This window comes from Macaca nemestrina, chromosome 14, assembly GCF_043159975.1.
Source record: "Macaca nemestrina isolate mMacNem1 chromosome 14, mMacNem.hap1, whole genome shotgun sequence".
NCBI lineage: Eukaryota > Metazoa > Chordata > Mammalia > Primates > Cercopithecidae > Macaca > Macaca nemestrina.
In genome coordinates, this window is record NC_092138.1 from 27,673,646 (window position 1) to 27,698,737 (window position 25,092).

General features: G+C 37.9%; 1 protein-coding gene across 3 annotated transcripts in view; it reads right to left on the bottom strand.

Annotated features, from left to right (window-relative positions):
* LOC105498655 (structural maintenance of chromosomes 5) overlaps window positions 1-25,092 on the bottom strand; it is a 104,155-nt gene that overhangs the window by 57,930 nt on the left and 21,133 nt on the right. For all 3 annotated transcript variants that reach the window (XM_071077685.1, XM_011770884.3, XM_011770883.3), the window contains exons 6-8: window positions 24,557-24,697; window positions 15,962-16,123; window positions 11,831-11,902 (exon numbers count right to left, since the gene is read on the bottom strand). In XM_071077685.1, coding sequence (XP_070933786.1) covers window positions 11,831-11,902; window positions 15,962-16,123; window positions 24,557-24,697 — 375 coding nt within the window. The remainder of the gene's footprint in view (window positions 1-11,830; window positions 11,903-15,961; window positions 16,124-24,556; window positions 24,698-25,092) is intronic.

A 25,092-nucleotide genomic window follows, 5' to 3' on the forward strand; every position in this document is an offset into this window, starting at 1 on the left:
GAAACTACCATGACTAATCACATTAGTCCAACTCTGACTAATATCCATGTTTTGCTCAGGTACAGTAAGTCTAAACCTCTTAGATCACCTACTTTCACTAGGATACTGTCTCCATACTGCTCTATATCCGCAATTTCTCTGAATGTTCCCTCTTCTTTTTTTTTTTTGAGACAGAGTGTCGCTCTGTTGCCTAGGCTGGAGTGCAGTGGTGAGATCTCAGCTCACTGCAAGCTCTGCCTCCTGGGTTCACACCATTCTTCTGCCTCAGCCTCCCGAGTAGCTGGGACTACAGGCACCCGCCACCACACCCGGCTAATTTTTTGTATTTTTTTTTAGTAGAGATGGGGTTTCACTGTGTTGGCCAGGATGGTCTTGATCTTCTGACCTCGTGATCTGTCCACCTTGGCCTCCCAAAGTGCTGGGATTACAGGCATGAGCCACCATGCCCAGCCTGAATGTTCCCTCTTCTTGTTCTAAAGGAAACTTGGCTATTTCTGGAAGATACCTGTTCTCCCCAGAGCCCTCTCCAGTGGTGACCTTTTCCTGCCATAAACCATTATTTCAGGACACAGAGCTGGGGAAGGGGTCCTCATTAATCCCCACTGTACTCCTTCCTCCTTTAATTGATACCCACGTTGGTTCCTCTGAACACCAGGGGGTAAGACTTGGTCACCCATTACCCCTTTGCTATGTTAACTACCTCCCTGAAAATCCTCCCCAACCTTATCCATTCAGGGGCGACTTTGGCACCTGATTCACTGTCTTCCTCTCTCCATGATTATGCCTGTCATCATGTGACTTAAACATATGTATAGAAAATCAATCTAACTCTTTGGACTCTGTGTTCCCTTACTTCTTCAACTTCAATAATCTTTTCCCTAACCTTTCCTCAGCCACCTGTCTACTGAACTAAGGAGGGTTATGTTCTAGATCATAAAGCCCTCCAAATCATACCACTTCTGAAAAATGTATTTCCATAATTCTATTCTTTGGTCACTATTTCCTTTTCTTCCATTTTACTTACTCTGGTATTCCTACTCTATCTTTTGACCCCCACGAGGTTGTGCAATCCATTAACCCCACTACCTTGTTACATTTGTTTTCCTTAATCAGCTGAGGTTCCACAATGCAACACTATAACCACTCCCTTTCAAAGATCCCTTGACCTTTCTTGTCACACTGGCCAGGAAAAAGCCCAGTTCCAATTAAACCTATCTATATACCTTCTAACGATCTATATCTAAGCAACCGAACTAATGAAAGAAACCCTCAAAAACTGGTCTCACTTTAAATCTATGGCCACAAAACTTAAACGGACACTCAAAACTACCAGATTAACTTATTACACTTCTTTACAAACTTGTGCTCTCTTTCTGAGATGAGTTAATACCTTTTGCTCCTTTAATCCTTTATTGCTGCCTTCCTTCTACTCACTCAGCTAATGACCTTGCCTCATATTCATTCCATTAATAGAAGTTATAATGAGAGTACTCCCTCCTTCTCTTGCTTTTAAATCTATCACTTTACCTACATCCTTACTCATTGTTTTACTTTGTACAATGTAAGGAGACTCCATTTAGCTACCTAAATCTAACCCCTCCAAGGCTACTCCAGAGAAATGTTTGGCTACTCCAGAGAAATGTTTCTCAAATTACACTGTAAGAAGGTGTAATTTTTCATGGAGGACCGTTAAAAACAAAAATTCCAAGCCATCACAAGTCAACTTTTATTAATTACAATTAATTTACAAAAATTCTGGAAAAGTTTGGCAATTCCTTAAAAACCTGAATGCACACCTATGATATTCTACTCCTAGGAAATTATCCAAGAGAAATAAAAGCATATGACCATACAAAAAGTGGTAGAAGAATATCTATGGCAGATCTACTGGTAGTAGCTCCAAACTAGAAATGATCTAAATGTCTAATACCAGGTTACTGAATAAACAAATTGTGTGATCTCAAGAAAAATGAAAAGAAAAATACAATAAACTGAATGAAAATAAAAATATCACATATCAAAATTTGTGGGGCACAGCTAATGCAGTGATAACAGGAAAATGTATAACACTAAGTGTATACATAAAAGCATCAAATCAATAATCTATGCTTCCACCTCAAGAACCTATAAAAAATGAGCCCATCTACATCAGGCAGAAGGGGAATCATAAAGATAAGAACAGATATCAATGAAACAGAAAACAGAGAGAAAAATCAATAAAACCAACAACTGCCTCCTCGAAAAAAATCAATACAATTAGCAAACCTTTTCAAGATTAACTAAAAAAAGAGTTGGGGGGTTGGGGAGGGGGGAATTGCCAGTATCAGGAATGACATAGGGTTATCACTACAGATTCTATACATATCAAAGGATAAGAGAATTTATGCATACATAAATTTGACAACTTAGACAAAAGGACCAATTCACCTAATATGAAATAGATTATTTGACTAGTCTAATAGCTATTAAGGAAGTTGAAAACAAAATTTTGAAACTCCCTCCAAGAAGAAATCTATATGCCCGGAGAATTTCAGTTGAGAATTACACAAAATGTTTAAAGTATATAAACATCAATTCTATACAATCACTTTCAGAAAGTAGAAAAGGAAGGATCACTTCCCAACTCATTTTATGAAGCTAGTTATTATCCTAATATCAAAGCAGACAGAGAATACAAACACTACAAAACAGTATCACTCATGAATACAGACGCAAAAATCCTTTAACACAGAATTCAGCAATATATAAAAAGAATTATACACTCATACACCACAACCAAGTGGGGTTTATTTGAGGGATGCAACATTGATTTGGTAGTCAAAAATCAATCAATATAATCCATCACTTATTAACCACCTAAAAACTTATACTATCATATCAATAGATGCAGAAAAGCATTTGACAAAATTGAATATGCACTCAACATAAAAATTCCCAGAAACACAGGAATATGTGTAAGAATTTCCTGAATCTGACAGAGCATATATATATATTTTAAAACCTGCTATTATTACATACTGAATAATGAAAAACTGAATGCTTTCTTCCTACGATCAAGAATAAGGTGAAGATTTCGGTGCTCACCACTCTTATTTGAGTGCTGAAGTTGTAGCCAATGCAATAAGGCAAGAAAACTAAATGCATACAAAACAGAAAGAAAGAAAGTTGTCCCCATTTGTAGTTGACATGACTGCCTATGCAGAAACTGCCAAAATATCTACCAAAGAAGAAAAAAAAGAAACTAAGTCAGAGGTATGAATCTAACAAAACACACAGAGGACTTGTTGCTAAAACCACATAATGCTAATGAAAGAAATCAAAAATCTAAATAAGTAGAAACATACCATGTTCATAGATCAGAAGATTCAACATAGTAAAGATTTCAATTCTTCCCAAACGTTAATGAAATTCCTATTAAAATCCCAGCCACATTTTTCTGTAGATACAGAAAAGATTTGGATATCATCAGGAATGAAGTAAGGAACTCCAGAAATCTTCTCCATAAAAGTGATGAGAACACTGACAAAAATTGTCAAAATTAACTCTTTCAGGACTCTGGAATTTAACCAAACGCTTGTAACAATCTGGGAAGCCTTTATTCAAGAAAAATGGCTGAATCTCAGTTAAAAACAGCAAGCTCTGTAGAATTTTGAACTTGCTTCATTCCTAAATCCCTTGTTCCATTCATGTGGTATCCCTGAAAAGCAACAGCCCACAATCATAGTGAAAACCTGCAGTCTAGTGTTGTGGGAAGTCAGGCACCCTGAATGGAGGGACCAGCTGAAGCCACGGCAGAAGAACACAAATTGTGAAGATTTCATGGACATTTATTAGCTTCCCAAATTAAGACTTTTATAATTTCTTACACCTGTCTTTACTGCAATCTCTGAACATAAATTGTGAAGATTTCATGGACATTTATCACTTCCCCAGTCAACACCCTTGTGATTTCCTGTCTTTAATCTCTTAATCCCATCATCTTCGTAAACTGAGGAGGACGTATGTGGCCTCAGGACCCTGTGATGATTGCATTAACTGCACAAATTGTTTGTAAAGCATGTGTGCGTGAACAATATGAAATCTGGGCACCTTGAAAAAGGAACAGGATAACAGCAATGTTCAGGGAACAAGGGAGATGGCCTTGGACTTTGACTGCTGGTGAGCCGGGCGTAACAGAGCCATATTTCTCTTCTTTCAAAAGCAAATAGGAGAAATATCACTGAATTCTTTTTCTCAGCAAGGAACATCCCTGAGAAAGAGAATGCGTCCCTGAGGGTAGGCCTATGAATGGCCCCCGTGGGGGCAGTCATCTTTTACAATCGAAGCCGAAGAGATGAAATAAGCCCCAGTCTCCTGTAGCACTCCCAGGTTTATTAGGATGAGGAAATTCCCGCCTAATAAATTTTGGTCAGACAGGTTGTCTGCTCTCAAACCCTGTCTCCTGATAAAATGTTATCAATGACTACGTGTGCCCAAAACTTCATTAGCAATTTTAATTTCCCCCTCCTGTGGTCCTGTGATCTCGCCCTGCCTCCATTTGCTTTGTGATACTTTATTACCTTGTGACGCATGTGATCTCTGTGACCCACACCCTATTCGTGCACTCCCTCCCCTTTTGAAAATTGCTAATAAAAACTTGCTGGTTTTATGGCTCAGGGAGTATCAAGGAACCTGCCGACATGTGATGTCTTCCCTGGACACCCAGCTTTAAAATTTCTTTCTTTTGTACTCTTTCCCTTTATTTCTCAGACCAGCCAACGTTTAGGGAAATAGGAAAGAACCCATGTTGAATATCGGGGGTGGGGTTCCCTGATAGTCTAGCAACCACTGGAGAGATATGAACAGGTCTGGAGCTCCTTTATAAGGCCAAAAAATGCAACTACTTTTGCACCAACCTAATAAATCCTCATTCTTAGAGAAATGTCATTATCTGATCTACCTGGCAGTTTCCTGAGAAAACTTACTTGTATAAGGCTTGTCTGTATTTGACCTGATTCACAGCTCACCATTACAAAACAGCCTTTTCCTTGGATGCATTTGTCAAAAACAATCAGAAGCAACTGTTTAACAACACAGCTGCGTGAAGCAGGTAACAGTTACAGCAAACAATAAGCTAACCAAAAATCTTAAAAGAAAAGGCTGGGGAATGAGTTTCTCCCCAAACCATATGAGGTTTTGGAAGCTCCTGGGATTCTAGAAGGTCATGTCCATTAGCAGGACTGTGTGCATGCCCAGGGCTATATACATGATCCAGAAACGCCTGAGAAGACCCTAAGTTCTCATCTCTGTTTCACTCTGAGGTTGTGTGCAAATAGGAAGCGAAGGTTGAGACAGAGTTAACCAAAGTTTTCAACAATCTTAGGAGCATTTATTCAAGAAAAATGATTGAATCTCAGTAAAGTGCAAATAGTGCCTGGCTGAATGTTGAACGCATGACCCAACATACACACAGAGATCCTCAACAAAGACTGGGAAACATATGGGTTCCAGGCATTTAAGGGAATACAGATTCAGTCATTAGCTAACCACTAAACTAACCTAGTAGTGACTTCAGTAGCCACAAATGACCAAGAATAAGAACTTTAAAGAACTAGCAAAGTCACTAAACAAACAAACACCAACAACATATTCAAAGAAATAGCAACAACATCAAGCCCTGGGTAGGGGAATGGGACTGATTTCCAGAGTTGCTAGAGTATGTGACTTAAACTGTTCAGTTTCAACAAAAACTTGTAACACATTCAAATAAAGGAGAAAAGTATGGCCCATACTCAGGAAAAAAGCAGCCAATAGAAAAAGTCCCTGGGGAAGTACAGAAATGGACTTATAAGACAAAGGGGCTTTAACCCTTTTTCGCTTGCCCTGAGAATACTTGCCGGCGGTGCTTACTTTCACATTGAAAATTAGTCACATTTCCTTAGGTCTCAGAGTGTGTTTATGTAAAATTAAATGAATGCTGGCAGTGAGCTGCATGTACTTTTTTTCTAAATAGGAAAAGGATTAAAACAGCTATTTTAAATATGTTCAATGAACTAAAAGAAACCATATCAAAAAAAACTAAAGGAAAGGAAGAGAACAATATCTCACTGAATATGGAGTATCAATAAAAGCACAGAAATTATAAAAAAGAGTCAACTAGAAAAATGTAGATTTGAAAAATGCAGAAACTGAAATGAAAGATTAACAGAGGGTCTTAATAGCAAATCCAAACAGGCAGAAGAAAGAATAAGTGAATTTGAAGACAGGTTGATTGAGATTATCCAGCTTGAGGGACAGGAAGAAAAAAGAATCAAGAAAAATAAACAGAGGGCCGGGTGTGGTGGCTCACGCCTGCAATCCCAGCACTTTGGGAGGCCGAGGTGGGTGGATCACCTGAGGTTAGGATGTTTGAGACCAGCCTGGTCAACATGGTGAAACCCTGTCTCTACTAAAAATACAAAAAATTAGCTGGTTGTGATGGTGGGTGCCTATAATCCCAGCTACTCAGGAGGCTGAGGTAGGATAATCGCTTGAATCTGGGAGGCAGAGGTTGCAGTGAGCCAAGGTCGTGCCATTGCACTCCAGCCTGGGCAACAAGAATTAAAGTCCATCTCAGAAAAAAAAAAAAAAATTAACAGTCTCTGAGATTTGTGGGATACCATCAAGCATATCAAAATATGTAAGTCTCAAAAAAGAAAAGAGACAGAAAGAATATATGAAGAAATACTGAAAAGTGACTTCTTAACTTTGATGAAAAACATTAATCTGCACATTTAAGAAGCTCAATGAATTCCAAACAGGATAAACTCAAGGAGACTCCCATCTAGAAATATGATTAGCCATTGAAAAACAAACAAAGAGAAAACTTTAAAAGCAAGAAAAAAGTGACTCATCATGTACCAGGATCCTCAATAAGATTAACAACTGACTTATCAGAAACCATGGAGGCCAGAAGGCAGTGGGACAACATATTCAAAGTGCTGGAAAAAAAAAAAAAAACCCAAAAATTCTATATCCAGCAAAATTATCCTTCAAAAACAAACAAAAACTTAAGACATCCCTAGATAAACAAAAAAGCAATTTGTCACTAGCAGACCTCCCCTACAAGAAATACTAAAAGGCATCTTTAAGGCTGAAATGAAAGGACCCTAGACAGTACTCTGAATCTACGCAAAGAAATCAAGAGAACCAGTAAAGGTAATTAAAAAGATAAATGTAAAATATAACATAAATGTAGTTTGTTGTTTATAACTTTTTTTTTCCTTCCTATCCAATATAAAAGAACTGTTGTGGTGTAAATATATATATTTAGTCTTTGTTCCTAGGTTCCTGGCACAGAGTTCTTAAAACCCTTGGAATTTTCTGAGTGACAGGAGTGTCTTTTATTATTCATAACAAGACCCTTTCTGCAATATCTGATTTTATGCTAATGAGGACTAAAAAATCATGGTCCAACTATCTACTATTTATAGGAGGCACATTTTAGATGCAAAGACACATATAGGCATAAAGTAAAAGGATGGAACTTTAGGCCGGGCGCGGTGGCTCAAGCCTGTAATCCCAGCACTTTGGGAGGCCGAGACGGGCGGATCACGAGGTCAGGAGTTCGAGACCATCCTGGCTAACACGGTGAAACCCCGTCTCTACTAAAAAATACAAAAAACTAGCCGGGCGAGGTGGCGGGCGCCTGTAGTCCCGGCTACTCGGGAGGCTGAGGCAGGAGAATGGCGTAAAAACCCGGGAGGCAGAGCTTGCAGTGAGCTGAGATCTGGCCACTGCACTCCAGCCTGGGCGACACAGCGAGACTCTGTCTCAAAAAAAAAAAAAAAGAAAAAAAAGGATGGAACTTTAGTCAAACGAGAACTCTTTATTTCTCCTTTCCTAGCAAGCCAGAGGGAGTATAATACAAAAGCAACACGATCAAATAAACCAACAAAACATATTATTAAATCTAAACACAGGTTGATTATCCTTTATCCAAAATGCTTGGGACCAGAAGTGGTTTGGATTTCAAATTTTTTAAGACCTTTGAATATCTGCATTATACTTACAGGTTCAGCTTCCCTAATCCAGAAATCCAAAATGCTTTAAAGCACATTTCCTTTCAGTATCATGTCAACACACTCAAAACAGTTTTGGGTTCTGGAGCATTTTTAGATTTCATATTAGAGATACCCAACATGTAAATACTGGCAATAAAAAAAAAATAACATTTTAAATAACCACAAGTCAAATTTCTGATGATACTGACATGGGAGTACAGAAAGAGAAAACATAAGCTTGCTAATTTTTTTTTTCTTAATTAGGTGGGAGAATAAAGATACTGATGAGCTCTTTTGTTAGAAATGTGTCACTTAAAATTTTAAGATAATCACTAGAATAGGACTAAATAGAACTTTCCACCTATAGAATAAAAAATAGAATGAGAAAACCTTGGTTAACAAAAACAGAAAATATAAAGAGAAGAGGAATCAAGTAAAAAGTATAATAAGTAGAAAACAAAACAGTAAATGTGAACTGTTTAAACTTCTTCATCTGTTTAAACTCCTTAATTTCCCATCAAATTGAAAAAAATTTCAACACAAACCCAGTATTATTTACAGCACATAAAGCAAAACATGGTACAGAAATAAAAACAAAATAAGAAAGCTTTAAAATCTAGGAAGCAAAAACTGATATAATTACAAGGAAAAACAGACAAATCTATACTCATAGAAGGAGATACTGACGCCTTAAAAATAACTAAATCAGGCCAGGTGCGGTGGCTCACACTTGTCATTCTAGCACTTTGGGAGGCCAAGGCAGGTGGATCACTTGAGGTCAGGTGTTTGAGACCAGCCTGGCCAATAGGATGAAACTCTGTCTCTATTAAAAATACAAAAATTAGCCAGGCGTGGTGGTGTATGCCTGTAGTCTCAGCTACTTGGGAGGTTCAGGCAGGAGAATCACTTGAACCTGGGAGGCGGAAGCTGCAGTGAGCCGAGACTGTGCCACTGCACTCCAACCTTGGAGATAGAGCAAGACTCCATCTCATAACAACAACAGCAGCAACAACAACAAAAACTAAATCGAGTAGGTTAACAAAAAAGTAGAACATATGAGTATACATAATTATAGTAAGCCTATTCTAATGTATGTATGTATGTGGGTGTACACATATCTCCACACCTGAAGACAGAATGCACATTGTTTTCGAAGAATAGGTACAAAAATCAAATATACAATAAAAGCCAAAAAAAGTCTTAAAAAATTCTTTAAAAAAGTTGTAAGGCCACATTTACTGACCATAAAGCAGTATAAGAACTCGACATTTTTTTAAAAGCCTAAAAAATTCCATATCCATGGAAATTAAAACAGTAAGAACTGCTAGGTAAACTCAAATGAATGAAAATATTCAAATAAAAATTATAATATCTTAAACTGAAACGAAGAGCCTTCTAATCAATACATGTGAGATGTAGCCAAATGATGCCCAGAAAAAAATTTATATCCTACAATGCCTTTATTAAAAATTAGGAAAGATGAAAAATAAAAGAAACATGCTTTTTACAATTCAAGAACGTTAAAAAATACTCAAAGCAGAAAAAATGAATTAAGAAAGAGGAAATTATTAGTCAACAAAAAATAAAGTTGATTTAAAAAAAAATTGGTTGAAAAGACTTATCAAAGTGACAAGTCCTGGCAAATATGATAAGGGGAAAAAAATGGATACACAAATATCAGTGACAGGAAGAGAAGGAATATAAACGATTGAAACTGATCCAAGGAGTAGTAAATTATATACCAGGTCTGCACAAGCCTGAAAACAAAACCAATTAAGAATAGAACAAAAAATAAAATTATAGGCCAATCTCACAAAGTTCAAAAAATCCTAAATACAAAATTTCATAGTTGAATACAGCAATATATTAAAACATCAATTAAAATTTATGACAGGAATGCAAGGGAAGTTTAACATGAGGCAATCTACCAACCTTGTATTTGTGTCTGGGGATACAGGATGAGTTTTATGTATTTTTCTGCCTAACTCTAATAAAATAATAGGAATGGAGTAAAAATGGAGTAAAAAGGGATCCATCCCATCAGGACAAAAGGAAGGGAAGAGAGATCAGTAAATGGAAAGTTTAATAAATACTTAGAAGATGAAAAACAAATAACTAATTTAGTAGTATATTATATTATAGGAACCATAGTGTAAAGGGTGAGTGAAAAAGAAAGGGATGTGAAGAACTGATTATTCCTTCTAAAAAATAAAAACAAATAAAAACCCCAGAGATTCTTAGGACTAGGAAATGCCAAGTACAAACAACATCACATAGAATGCAATTATCTATATCCTCCTTCTTATCCCAATACCCTTACCCCAACATACACAACCCTAAGCACATAACACTGACAACCAAGCTGTTTCTGTGAACATCTGCGATTAATTCTTTGGAGAAATTAAGTGAGCCACCTGGGACTTAAAATAAAGGGATAGAAAAAGCGGTGAGGCTGAAAACTAGGAGATTAACATAATGCTTCAACTACCAGAAATGCCTGAAGTTACATGTCTACCCCCAAGGCAGGTAATTTCAAAATTTAGTCTCAGAATGGTCCTGAAGAATACAAACACACATATATTTGGGCACCTGTTAGCAAAAGAGCCCACTTTCTTACCTAATATCCTAACATAATTTTGTCATCAGGCCCACCCACACATAAAAAATTTGTAATCAGCCTTTCAATGCCTTACCCTTAACTATAAAGAGAACCAAAGGCTCCCAGATAAACAAGGAAAGACTCCAGGAAGAAAGCACGAAACCAAATAAGAAAAGAAACAAAAATCTACCAAGAGAAAACAATATTATAAAGGAAAAAAACCTTTAAAAACTTTTAATTTATATTCTCAGATTGAGAAGCTGCATATATCAAAAACAACAGGATACTACAAATTAAAACAAGATATTTCCTTAGCAATAATTTACCTGCAGTAGGTTAAAGTTTTACGTGTCTTCATTTCTAGAAATTGAAGCTATAAACCAAGATTATATCAAAACAGAATAAAACTCAACAATAAAAATATAATAAAAAGTTCCAGCCAGGGGCAGTGGCTCGTGCCTGTAATCCCAGCACTTTGGGAAGCTGAGGCAGGTGGATAGCTTGAGCTCAGGAGTTCAAGGCCAGCCTGGGCAACACGGCAAAAACTCATCTCTACAAAAATTCAAAAAAGTACTTGGGTGTGGTGGCATGCACCTGTGGTCCCAGCTACTCAGGAGGCTGAAGTGGGGGGATTATTTGAGCCTGGGAGGCAGAGGCTGCAGTGAGCCAAGATCACGCCACTGTACTCCGACCTGGGTAACAGAGACCCTGTCTCAAAAAAAACAAAAACAAAAACAAAACAAAACAAAACTAAACTAAAAAAAAGATGAAAAGTTCCACAGTTTAAGTATACTTTGTCTCACTAATTTCAATCATGCATAAAGGTACATATGCATTTTCTACATAAATGTCATCACTGATTTTTCAAAATAAAAGGTCTATTTCTGTGTTTAAAAAAAATAATAAATCCCTTAGAGCTTAATTTTTGCTATTAAGGTAACCAAATCCACCATTATCCTATTAAAAAAGTACAGCCACTCAGCTACAAAGATCGTAAGGCACAGCTACTAGCAGCTTTGAGAAATTATTCACAATTGTCCTCTGAGCAACTACTATACTTCCAAATCTTACTTTCCCTCAGATTAAGAAATAGAGAATGCAGAGGATCTTGGCCATTCCCCAACAAGAATCTGTCCCATCATCTGTATTTGAAAACAAAAGTTAGAGCAAATTTTAATGTAATAAAAATTTTAGTAGTATGAAACCTTACATGTTTATCTTTCCTTTCTATAACATCTTGCTTCTGTTTGCATTTTTGAGATGCCTCCTTAATATCTGTTGCCTGTAAAATTAAACCAGAGGAGGAGGGACAGTTAGTTAAAAACTCATGCAAGCAAATTATATGGCCCTGTCCATTCAAATAGAGTTAACCCAGAACAATTTATTTCAAGCAAAATGCATAATTATCAACAAAATACCAACAGTTATTTGCAAGTCTATAAAAGGTTATTCCTAATGATATTAATAAACAGTTGCAGTAATACGCATGCATGTTTTTCTCTTTACATTTATCTTCCTGTCTTATTTCATCTGATCCTAAAAACAACCCTACAGGATAATCAGGACAAATATTACTGACTGGTAGGGATCAAAAGAGGCCAAGTAACCTGTATACATAGCTAAAAAATGGAAACTAATTATAAAAAATCAGGTCTGATTTCAAATATAGAGTTCTATCATACCACATGTTACCTCCTTGATATTTTTCATTAACACATAAAACACATACATGACATATTACAGACACATTATACATCATTAACACATATAATATGTAATTCAAACACAGTAGAGAATAGGGCTATACAGAAAAGAATTAACATTATAGGCTAAGACTACTACTCTTGGAAAGGCTTGTTTGCAAGGTCGGTCCTTTGTTGTTGTCTGGAAACATGGATTTTGGGAGTGTTTCTACCATTTCCTAACTGATAAGAGTGGCTCACTGTGCACGTTTGTACAAACAATGTGGTTGATGTAGAACATCTGCTTTCCTTCTTGCATTCTGGAAGTTGAGTACGTGCTGCTAGAATGCCTAGTTGCCCAATGCACATAAAAACCTTGGGTGCCGAGTCTGTAATGCACTTCCCCTGTAGACAGGACTTTAAAAGTGTTGCCACAATTTGATGATGGAAGAATTAAGCACATTCTGTGTGACTTCTCTGGGGGAGGACCCCTGGAAGCTTGTGCCTGGTTTCTTCCAGACTTTGTTCTCAGGGCATTTTCCCTTTACTGACTGTTTTGCATCCTTTTGCTGTAATAAATCTTAGCTGTGAGTTCTCCTAGGAAATCCCATCTCTGGTGGATCTCTTATGCCAAGAGACAATAGTTTCTTCCCATAGAGGAAAACTAATTTTCTGATGCTAGTAACACTGATGTATGTATGCTTAAATCATACACGCTCATCATGTAACATAAAGATTACTATTACTGTCCTCACCTGACTGAGGAGAATAAAACTCAGAGAGACTAAATGATTTGCTGAAGGTCAGACAGCTGAGTGAGGATTTAAAATACAGGTCTGTGTGACCCAAAAGGCTATGCCCCGTCCATAACACTTTATCACCTGCCTGGAATTACAAAAAAAAAAAAAAAAAAAAAAATTACAAGTGTTGGAAAAAGTTTTCTGCTGGAACAGAGCGAGCAAGAAGAAGAATAGCATGAGTATTGGCCGGGCGCGGTGGCTCAAGCCTGTAATCCCAGCACTTTGGGAGGCCGAGATGGGCGGATCACAAGGTCAGGAGATCGAGACCATCCTGGCTAACATGGTGAAACCCCGTCTCTACTAAAAATACAAAAAACTAGCCGGGCGAGGTGGCGGGCGCCTGTAGTCCCAGCTACTCGGGAGGCTGAGGCAGGAGAATGGCGTAAACCCGGGAAGCGGAGCTTGCAGTGAGCTGAGATCCAGCCACTGCACTCCAGCCTGGGCGACAGAGCGAGACTCCGTCTCAAAAAAAAAAAAAAAGAAAAAAAGAATAGCATGAGTATTAAACAAAACTAACCATTGTGTTCCTGTTGCAAGGCTATGGGTGCTAATAACTACTTTTACTAGAGACTGACATAAGGTACCACTTCAGAATCCAGGATCACTTCTTTAGGAAAATAATTCTGAAACATCTTAGGCCATGCAGATTTTCACATAAATAAATTAGGCTCTGCCTCCCGGGTTTACGCCATTCTCCTGCCTCAGCCTCCCGAGTAGCTGGGACTACAGGCGCCCGCCACCAGTGAGACTCCGTCTCAAAAAAAAAAAAAAAAAAAAAAAAAAAATTAGGCTCATGGATGTTTGACAATGAGCCTAATATAACAATAGCTGGGCTTCTGTTATAAATAGACCAAAGAAAGGGTTAAATATGTTTCCTTAATTAAGAGATTTGAAATTTATTATGTACATATTTTCCACTACAAAAGTAGTTTTGCAGTAACAGAAAATTCAAGAACCAAAAAAAAAAGCAATTACAAATTCACAACTTAACTACAACCAACCATCATTAACATAACAATGACTGCCAACTATTAGTTTCATATCCTTGAGGAAGTCGTGTTATCACTGGTATTCAGTATCTTTAACAATAAAATGAGGGGACTTGTCTAGATAATGTCTACAACTCCTTTTCCCCCTAACATTTAAAATGACCAATAGCAACTCTCTTTCAGAATCAGACCTGATCAAGTCCTAAAACCTTTATCTGATCTTAGTAACTGTTTAATTTTCTGGACTTGAGTGCAATAATTTTAACTCACTTTAACCTGTATTAGAATTAAGATATAGTGGAGCTTTTCTGACATGATAGTAGCAAAGTCAAAACTGTTGATTCATTTCCTCTGTTACAAAGTTTACTTTATATTCCTAGATATGGCCTTTCTCACTCAGTAAGCATTGCTCAACATAGTATCTGGTACAATCTAGCTCAAGAAGTCATTTTTCTGACTTTCAGTAGCCTAAAAAGAGAAAGTACAATCACATCTCGAAATCAAAGAGCTCCACATAACTTCTTTTTTACAAACAAAAGATAAAACTTATATTAGTCAAACCTGTATAAATGGCAATCTTAAATTCAGTAACAAAAAACCTGGAGTAGCATATGCACATGAGAAGAAAACACAATCTTCAAAAATAGAGAAGATGCCTAAAAAAAAAATACTGCTAAGTTTGTAACACACTCTCTCCTAAATGACCTTTCAATAGCAGAAATCATGTTTCACACATTTTTTTCCCAATAGCACTGCCAGGCTAAGATTCACCCTTTATGATCACTGACACCCATGTTCAAGCAGTGACCAACGTCGAGGTATACAGTCCACAAAGATTGTGAATGGTTTTCTGGTTTCATAGAATTAACCTATATATAGCATAAATTCCACTGGTCTAATTACAAATAATTCTACATACTTGAGCCAACTGACAATTGATATCAGAAATTCTTTATTTTTAAATTTTTATCATATATATTTTTTGAGATAGGGCCTCGCTCTATCACCCACACTGGAGAGCAGTGACAAGATCTCAGCTCACTGCAACCTCTGCCTCATAGGCACAAGTGATCCTCCTGTTTCAGCCTCACGAGTAGCAGGGACTTATAGGCTTGCACCACCATGCCTGGACTAACTTTTTTGTATTTTTCATAGAGACAGGATTTCACCATGTTGGTCAAGCTGGTCTTGAACTCCTGAGTTCAAATGATCTGCCCACCTCAGCCTCCCAAAATGCTGGGATTAGCATAAGCCACTGTGCCCAGCCACATCAGAACTTCTTAAGTAGGGGTCAATATCTTGACTTTAGTGCATCCATGAATCTCCAAAATCTCATGCACAATTTTGGATCTGCCTATATTGTTTTATTTCAGAAGCAGGAATGTAAACAATTCTCAAATAATCTCTAACTTCAAAATCCACCAAAGGTTTCTAGAAGCCATAGTCATAAAAAAATCTATTCTTTTAAAATATAGGGTATTATTCTATACCCATTCCAAAAACATCAGATTTTCTATATTGCCTTCCTTCAAAAGGGTGTATAATTACAAAGCAGATATATAACATATTCACAAAAAAAGCTCAGTGTTTCCAGGAATACCACTATGAATCCTCTTGTAACTAAAAAAAAAAAAAAAAAAAATCGTATTTCACTTTTCTCTCTTTATATCTTGGAAGTCCTATAAAGCAGCAACACTTCAATAGTAATGAGTATGTCCTTGAAAGTCCTATGGTGGCAGAATTTCTGGTTTAAAAACTTAAGAAATGAGAGATACAAGAAACCCTTGAAAATATTTTCAAACACCTGCAAAATATTTTTATATTTGCTAAACTAAAATTCAGATAATCCAAAACTGAACCCAAAAAGTACCTTTTCTTTGATTCGAGCCTCCAAATTGTGACGCTCGTTTTCCATTTCTTCAATTCGACGTGTTATAGGAATCTGCCCTTCTTTAAGTTTTCTGACCTCTTCCTTCACTCGGTCACGAACTAGTTTTACTTCTTCATATTCCTGACGAACATTTTCATATTCCTTGCAAATAATTCAACAAACAGAAGTTAATGCCCTAGCTTAAACTAACACATATACTAAAAATCAAGATACAGGCAGAAACCAAATCTAAGAAAAGACTGTTTTGATATCAAAACAGGTTTATTAATGTAAAATTTGTCCTCTGGGACAACTTCAGAAATAGTAAATACCAATGTAATGATTTAATAACAGTGTTGATAATCACTAAGCGTTTATGTCTATCACTAGTTCAGATTCTCAGATGTCCACCCTGTTCTCTGAAACATATCCTAATGGCTATGAAAATGCAACTTACCTCTAATCTGTCAATAAAGAAGAGATACAGGGATGTATAAAGAAGTAAAAGAAACTCAAGTATAAAAGATAAAAATGAAAAAAAAAAAAGAAAGAACAAAATGAAAATGGGTCAAAAGAAAAACAAAAAGCAGCATGTAGGTGAAAGTGATGCCTGTCATGTCATAGGAGTATTTGTTAAAAAAAAAAAATAACTGGCACACTAAGACAACATTATATAAGAGTGAATGGGATGATGGTAAGAAAAGAAAAAATAAACATACGAGTAAATCAAAAAAGAAGAAAAATGAAAAATGCAAATCAATCTTAGAAAAAATAAGGAAAATCAAAAGACAAAGTGAGAGAAGCAGTAATAATGGACACAGGATACATGAAATTTAGAAAAACCAAAGAAAGGAAAATTTAAGAATCATGAGATGATGGAATAGGGTAGGGAGAAGGGGGAAGACAGAACAAGAATGCCACAAATACAGCCATATATTTTTTCAAGCAAGTAACAATTATTTCCATTCTAACCTTGGAACAAACACCACAAAACTTTCTTACCTATTTTGTTCTACCAATTATAAAGTAATGCAATGAGGGAATTGAATCTTTAACCCGAACTGTAGTCTTAATAAAATACACATTACACAGTGATTAGAAATAACAGATTAGCTTCAGAAAAATTATAAAACATATGAGTAGAAGATTACAGTTAAGACACATCAGCCACATCTGTAACTGAGGCTGATATTAGTGGCAAACCCCAAGTAAATTCTCAGTGACCTGACTGAGGACACCCAAAGATTTAATTTTCTGATCATTAACATCTATAAAAAAACAATCAAAGAACTAGCCCTTGAGGACTAAAATCTGGAAGAATTAAGAGCACTGTGTTAATTATTATTTATTAAACAATAAAAATGAGCACACAGCTAATGTAATAAACTAGTAAAAGAAAGCCTGGCGTGGTAGCTCATGCCTGCAATCCCAGTACTTTGGGAGGTGGAGCGAGGCAGATCACCTGAGGTAAGGAGCTCAAGACCAGCCTGGCCAACATGGTGAGACCCTGTCTCTACCAAAAATACAAAAAAAAAAAAAAACTTAGCCAGGTGTGGTGGCACATACCTATAATCCCAACTACTGGGAGGCTGAGGCAGGATAACTGCTTGAACCTAGGAGGTAGAGGGTGCAGCGAGCCGAGATCGCACCACTGTACCCCAGCATGGGAGAAAGAGCAAGACTCTGTCTCAAAAAAAAAGACATGGGTGAGCAGTTTCAAGATGGCCGAATAGGAACCACTCCAGGCTACGGCTCTCAGCGTGAGTGACACAGAAGATAGGTGATTTCAACATTTCCAACTGAGGTACCAGGTTCATCTCACTGGGGCGTGTCAGACAGTGGGTGCCAGACAATGGGTGCAGGTCACTGAGCGAGAGCCGAAGCAGGGCGAGGCATCGCCTCACCCAGGAAGCACAAGGGGTAAGGGAATTCCCTTTCTTAGCCAACGGAAAACGTGACACACAGCACCTGGAAAATCAGGTCACTCCCACCCTAATACTGTGCTTTTCCAAGGGTCTTAGCAAAAGGCACACCAGGAGATTATATCCTGCGCCTGGCTCAAAAGGTCCCACACCCACGGGGCCTCCCTCATGGCTAGCGCAGTAGTCTGAGATCTAACTGCAAAGCACCAGCGAGGCTGGGGGAGGGGCGCCCGCCATTGCTGAGACTTGAGTAGGTAAACAAAGTGGCCAGGAAATTCAAACTGGGTGGAGCCCACCACAGATCAAGGAGGCCTGCATGCCTCTGTAGACTCCACCTCTGGGGACAGGGCATAGCCAAACAAAAGGTAGCAGAAACCTCTGCAGATACAAATCTCCCTGTCTCACAGCTTAGAAGAGAGTAGTGGTTCTTCCAGCATGGAGTTTGAAATCTGAAAACGGACAGACTGCCTCCTCAAGTGGGTCCCTGACCCCTGAGTAGCCTAACCACAAGGCACCCCCGAGTAGGGGCAGACACCTCACAAGGCCGGGTACCCCTGTAAGACGAAGCTTCCAGAGGAACGATCAGCAGTAACATTTGCTGTTCAGCAATATTCACTCTTCTGCTGCCTCTGCTGCTGATACCCAGGCAAACGGTCTGGAGTGGACCTCGAGTAAACTCCAACAGACCTGCGGCTGAGGGTCCTGACTGTTAGAAGGAAAACTAACAAACAGAAAGGACATCCACACCAAAACCCCATGTGTACGTCACCATCATCAAAAACCAAAGGTAGATAAAACCACAAAGATGGGGAAAAAACAGAGCAGAAAGCTGAAAATTCTAAAAATCAGAGCGTCTCTCCCCCTTCAAAGGAACGCAGCTTCTCACCAGAGATGGAACAAAGCTGGATGGAGAATGACTTTGACGAGTTGAGAGAAGAAGGCTTCAGAAGATCAAAGTTCTCTGAGCTAAAGGAAGAAGTTCGAACCCATCGCAAAGAAGCTAAAAACCTTGAAAAAAGATTAGACGAATGGCTAACTAGAATAACCAATGTAGAGAAGTCCTTAAAAGACCCGATAGAGCTGAAAACCATGGCACGAAAACTACATGACAAATGCACAAGCTTCAGTAACTGATTCAATCAAGTGGAAGAAAGGGTATCAGGGACTGAAGATCAAATTAATGAAATAAAGTGAGAAGAGAAGTTTAGAGAAAAAAGAGTAAAAAGAAACGAACAAAGTCTCCAAGAAATATGGGACTATGTGAAAAGACCAAATCTACGTCTGATTGGTGTACCTGAAAGTGACGGACAGAATGGAAACAAGTTGGAAAATACTCTGCAGGATATTATCCAGGAGGACTTACCCAACCTAGCAAGGAAGGTCAACATTCAAATTCAGGAAATACAGAGAATGCCGCAAAGATACCCCTGGAGAAGAGCAACTTCAAAACACATAATTATCAGATTTCAAATGAAGTTGAAATGAAGGAAAAAATGTTAAGGTCAGTCAGAGAGAAAGGTCAGGTTACCCACAAAGGGAAGCCCATCAGACTTACAGCGAATCTCTCTGCAGAAACTCGACAAGCCAGAAGAGAGTGGGGGCCAATTTCAACATTCTTAAAGAAAATAATTTCACTCCAGAATTTCATATCCAACCAAACTAAGCTTCACAAGTGAAGGAGAAATAAAATCCTTTAAAGACAAGCAAATGCTGAGAGATTTTGTCATCACCAGGCCTGCCTTACAGGAGCTCCTGAAGGAAGCACTAAACATGGAAAGGAACAACCAGTACCAGTCACTGCAAAAACATGCCAAAATGTAAAGACCATCGATGCTATGAAGAAACTGCTCCAACTAACGAGCAAAATAATCAGCTAACGTCATAATTACAGGATCAAATTCAAACTTAACAATATTAACCTTAAATGTAAATGGTCTAAATGTTCCAATTAAAAGACACAGACTGGCAAATGGATAAAGAGTCAAGACCCATCAGTTTGCTGTATTCAGGAGACCCATCTCACATGCAGAGACACACATAGGCTCAAAATAAAGGGATGGAGGAAGATCTACCAAGCAAATGAAAAACAAAAAAAGGCAGGGGTTGCAATCCTAGTCTCTGATAAAACAGACTTTAAATCAACAAAAATCAAGAGACAAGTCATTACATAATGGTAAAGGGATCAATTCAGCAAGAAGAGCTAACTATCCTAAATATATATGCACCCAATACAGGAGCACCCAGATTCATAAAGCAAGTCCTTAGAGACTTACAAAGAGACTGAGACTCTGCCACAAGAATAATAGGAGATTTTAACACCCCACTGTCAACATTAGATCAACGAGACAGAAAGTTAACAAAGATATTCAGGAATTGAACTCAGCTCTGCACCAAGTGCACCTAATAGACATCTACAGAACTCTCCACCCCAAAATCAACAGAATATACATTCTTCTCAGCAACACATCGCACTTATTCCAAAATTGACCACATAGTTGGAAGTAAAGCACTCCTCAGCTGATGTAAAAGAACAGAAATTGTAACAAATTGTCTCTCAGACCACAGTGCAATCAAACTAGAACTCAGGATTAAGAAACTCACTCAAAACCACACAACTACATGGAAACTGAACAACCTGCTCCTGAATGACTACTGGATACATAACAAAATGAAGGCAGAAATAAAGATGTTCTTTGAAACCAATGAGAACAAAGATACAACATACCAGAATCTCTGAGACACATTTAAAGCAGTGTGTAGAGGGAAATTTATAGCACTAAATGTCCACAAGAGAAAGCAGGAAAGATCTAAAATTGACACCCTAACGTCACAATTACAAGAACTAGAGAAGCAAGAGAAAATACATTTAAAAGCTAGCAGAAGGCAAGAAATAACTAAGATCAGAGCAGAACTGAAGGAGGTAGAGACACAAAAAACCCTTCAAAAAATCAATGAATCCAGGAGCTGGCTTTTTGAACAGATCAACAAAACTGACAGACCGCTAGCAAGGCTAATAAAGAAGAACAGAGAGAAGAATCAAATAGATGCAATAAAAAATGATAAAGGGAATATCACCACCGACCTCACAGAAATACAAACTACCGTCAGAGAATACTATAAACACCTCTACGCAAATAAACTACAAAACCTAGAAGAGATCTCATTGTTCAGTTCCCACCTATGAGTGAGAACACGCGGTGTTTGGTTTTCTGTTCTTGTGATAGTTTGCTAAGAATGATGGTTTCCAGCTGCATCCACGTCCCTACAAAGGACACAAACTCATCCTTTTTTATGGCTGCATAGTATTCCATGGTGTATATGTGCCACATTTTCTTAATCCAGTCTGTCACTGATGGACATTTGGGTTGATTCCAAGTCTTTGCTATTGTGAATAGTGCTGCAATAAACATACGTGTGCATGTGTCTTTATAGCAGCATGATTTATAATCCTTTGGGTATATACCCAGTAATGGGACGGCTGGGTCATATGGTACATCTAGTTCTAGATCTTTGAAGAATCTCCATACTGTTTTCCATAATGGTTGAACTAGTTTACAATCCCACCAACAGTGTAAAAGTGTTCCTATTTCTCCACATCCGCTCCAGCACCTGTTGTTTCCTGACTTTTTAATGATGGGTGCTGACGAGTTGATGGGTGCAGCACACCAACATGGCACAAGTATACATATGTAACAAACCTGCACGTTATGCACATGTACCCTAGAACTTAAAGTATAATAATAATAATAAAAAAAAAAAAGAAAACCTAGAAGAAATGGATAAATTCCTGGACACATACACTCTCCCAAGACTAAACCAGGAAGAAGTTGAATCCCTGAATAGACCAATAACAGGCTCTGAAATTGAGGCAATAATTAATAGCCTACCAACCAAAAAAAGTTCAGGACTAGACGGATTCACAGCCAAATTCTACCAGAGCTACAAGCAAGATCTGGTACCATTCCTTCTGAAATTATTCCAATCAATAGAAAAAGAAGGAATCCTCCCTAACTCATTTTATGAGGCCAGCATCATCCTGATACCAAAGCCTGGCAGAGACGCAACAATAAAAGAGCATTTTAGACCAACATCCCTGATGAATGTTGATGCAAAAATCCTCAATAAAATACTGGCAAACCGAATCCAGCGGTACATCAAAAAACTTATCCACCATGATCAAGTGGGCTTCATCCCTGGGATGCAAGGCTGGTTCAACACACGCAAATCAATAAACATAATCCAGTATATAAACAGAACCAAAGACAAAAAACCACACGATTATCTCAATAGATGGAGAAAAGGCCTTTGTTCAACAGTCCTTCATGCTAAAAACTCTCAATAAATTCAGTATTGATGGAACGTATCTCAAAATAATAGGAGCTATTTATGACAAACCCACAGCCAGTATCACACTGAATGGGCAAAACCTGGAAGCATTCCCTTTGAAAACTGGCACAATACAGGGATGCCCTTTCTCATCACTCCTATTCAACATAGTATTTGAAGTTCTGGCCAGGGCAATCAGGCAGGAGAAAGAAATAAAGGGTATTCAATTAGGAAAAGAGGAAGTCAAATTGTCCCTGTTTGCAGATGACATGATTGTATATTTAGAAAACCCCACTGTCTCAGCCCAGAATCTCCTTAAGCTGGTAAGGAACTTCAGCAAAGTCTCAGGATAAAAAATCAATGTGCAAAAGTCACTAGCATTCTTATACACCACTAACAGACAAACAGAGAGCCAAATCAGGAGTGAACTCCCATTCACAACTGCTTCAAAGAGAATAAAATACTTAGGAATCCAACTTACAAGGGATGTGAAGGACCTCTTCAAGGAAACTACAAACCACTGCTCAATGAAATAAAAGAGGACACAAATAGAAGAACATTCCATGCTCATGGAAAGGAAGAATCAATATCATGAAAATGGCCATATTGCCCAAAGTAATTTATAGATTCAATGCCATTCCCATTAAGTTACCAATGACTTTCTTCACAGAGTTGGAAAAAACTACTTTAAAGTTCATATGGAACCAAAATAGAGCCCCGAATTGCCAAGACAATCCTAAGCCAAAAGAACAAAGCTGGAGGCATCAGGCTACCTGACTTCAAACTATACTACAAAACCCCAGTAACCAAAAGAGCATGGTACTGGTACCAAAACAGAGATATAGACCAATGGAACAGAACAGAGGCCTCAGAAATAATACCACACATCTACAACCATCTGATCTTTGACAAACCTGACAAAAACAAGAAATGGGGAAAGGATTCCCTATTTATTAAATGGTGCTGGGAAAACTGGCTAGCCATATGTAGAAAGCTAAAACTGGATCCCTTTCTTACATCTTATACAAAAATTAATTCAAGATGGATTAGAGACTTAAATGTTAATCCTAAAACCATAAAAGCCCTAGAAGAAAGCCTAGGCAATACCATTCAGGACACAGGCATAGGCAAGGACTTCATGTCTAAAACACCAAAAGCAATGGCAACAAAAGCCAAAATTGACAAATGGGATCTAATTAAACTAAAGAGCTTCTGCACAGCAAAAGAAACTACCATCAGAGTGAACAGGCAACCTACAGAATGGGAGAAAATTTTTGCAATCTACTCATCTGACAAAGGGCTGATATCCAGAACCTACAAAGAAGTCAAACAAATTTACAAGAAAAAAAATACAACTCCATCAAAAAGTGGGCAAAGGACATGAACAGACAATTGTCAAAAGAAGACATTTTTGCAGACAACAGACACATGAAAAAAATGCTCATCCTCCCTCGCCATCAGAGAAATACAAATCAAAACCACAATGAGATACCATCTCACACCAGTTAGAATGGCGATCATTAAAAAGTCAGGAAATAACAGATGCTGGAGAGGATGTGGAGAAATAGGAACACTTTTACACTGTTGGTGGGACTGTAAACTAGTTCAACCATCGTGGAAGACAGTGTGGCGATTTCTCAAGGATCTAGAACCAGAAATACCATTTGACCCAGCCATCCCATTACTGGATATATACCCAAAGGATTATAAATTATGCTGCTATAAAGACACATGCACACGTATGTTTATTGTGGCACTATTCACAACACTAAAGACTTGGAACCAACCCAAATGTCCATCAATGACAGACTGGATTAAGAAAATGTGGCAAATATACACCATTGAATACTATGCAGCCATAAAAAAGGAGTCCTTTGTGGGGACATGGATACAGCTGGAAACCATCATTCTCAGCAAACTATTGCAAGAACAGAAAACCAAACACCGCATGTTCTCACTCGTGGGTGGGAATTGAACAATGAGAACACCTGGACACAGGAAGGGAGACATCACACACTGGGGTTTGTCATTGGGTTGGGGGAGGGGGAAGGGGGGAGGGATCGCATTAGGAGATATACCTAACGTAAATGAGTTAATGGGTGCAGCACACCAACATGGCACATGTATACATATGTAACAAACCTGCAGGTTGTGCACATGTACCCTAGAACTTAAAGTATAATAAAAAATTAAGAAAAAAAAAGACATGAATTTTACTGTGTATAACATATAAAGCCAAAAATGAAAAAGGAGCACCTAACTTGAATACACAGTAACTAATACTGTCATCATAATTACTCTGCTACTTAAAGAAACACCTATTTTTCCTCCAGAAATTATGACTTACCACCCATGGCCTTTTTGCTTCAAGCATCTCAATTAAATCTAAATGTCGCTTCCGTTCGTAGAACCTCTCCACATCTTGTTTATATCTTTCATTCCTCTGAACCATTTTCTGTAGATATTCAGTTTTCTCTTTGCATGAGGTCTATAATAAATATATGTTGAACAATCAGTTTAACAGAAAAATGACAACAGGTCACATCTTCTAACAATGAAAAATAAACAACGATAGCAAAATTTCACAATAAAGAATTCACAGGAGTTCTTAAGAACTATGTAGACTCCAGGTTGGGCAACAGTGAGATCCCGTCTCAACAAAACCCCTAAAACCTGTGTAAAAGCAACATTCCCACCCAAGTTCTGGTCTAGGGTCTACAGTTTATTAGTCCTAATTGTAATGAAGCCCTGCCACATCTGAGCCCAGGCTCTTCTTCCCCAAATATCTGCTGCATCCACTTGAAGGATAGAAGCAATTCACTTAATATAGATGAAAGCTAAACAAAAGCTGTAAAAGTGATATACAAATGAATAGTAGTATTA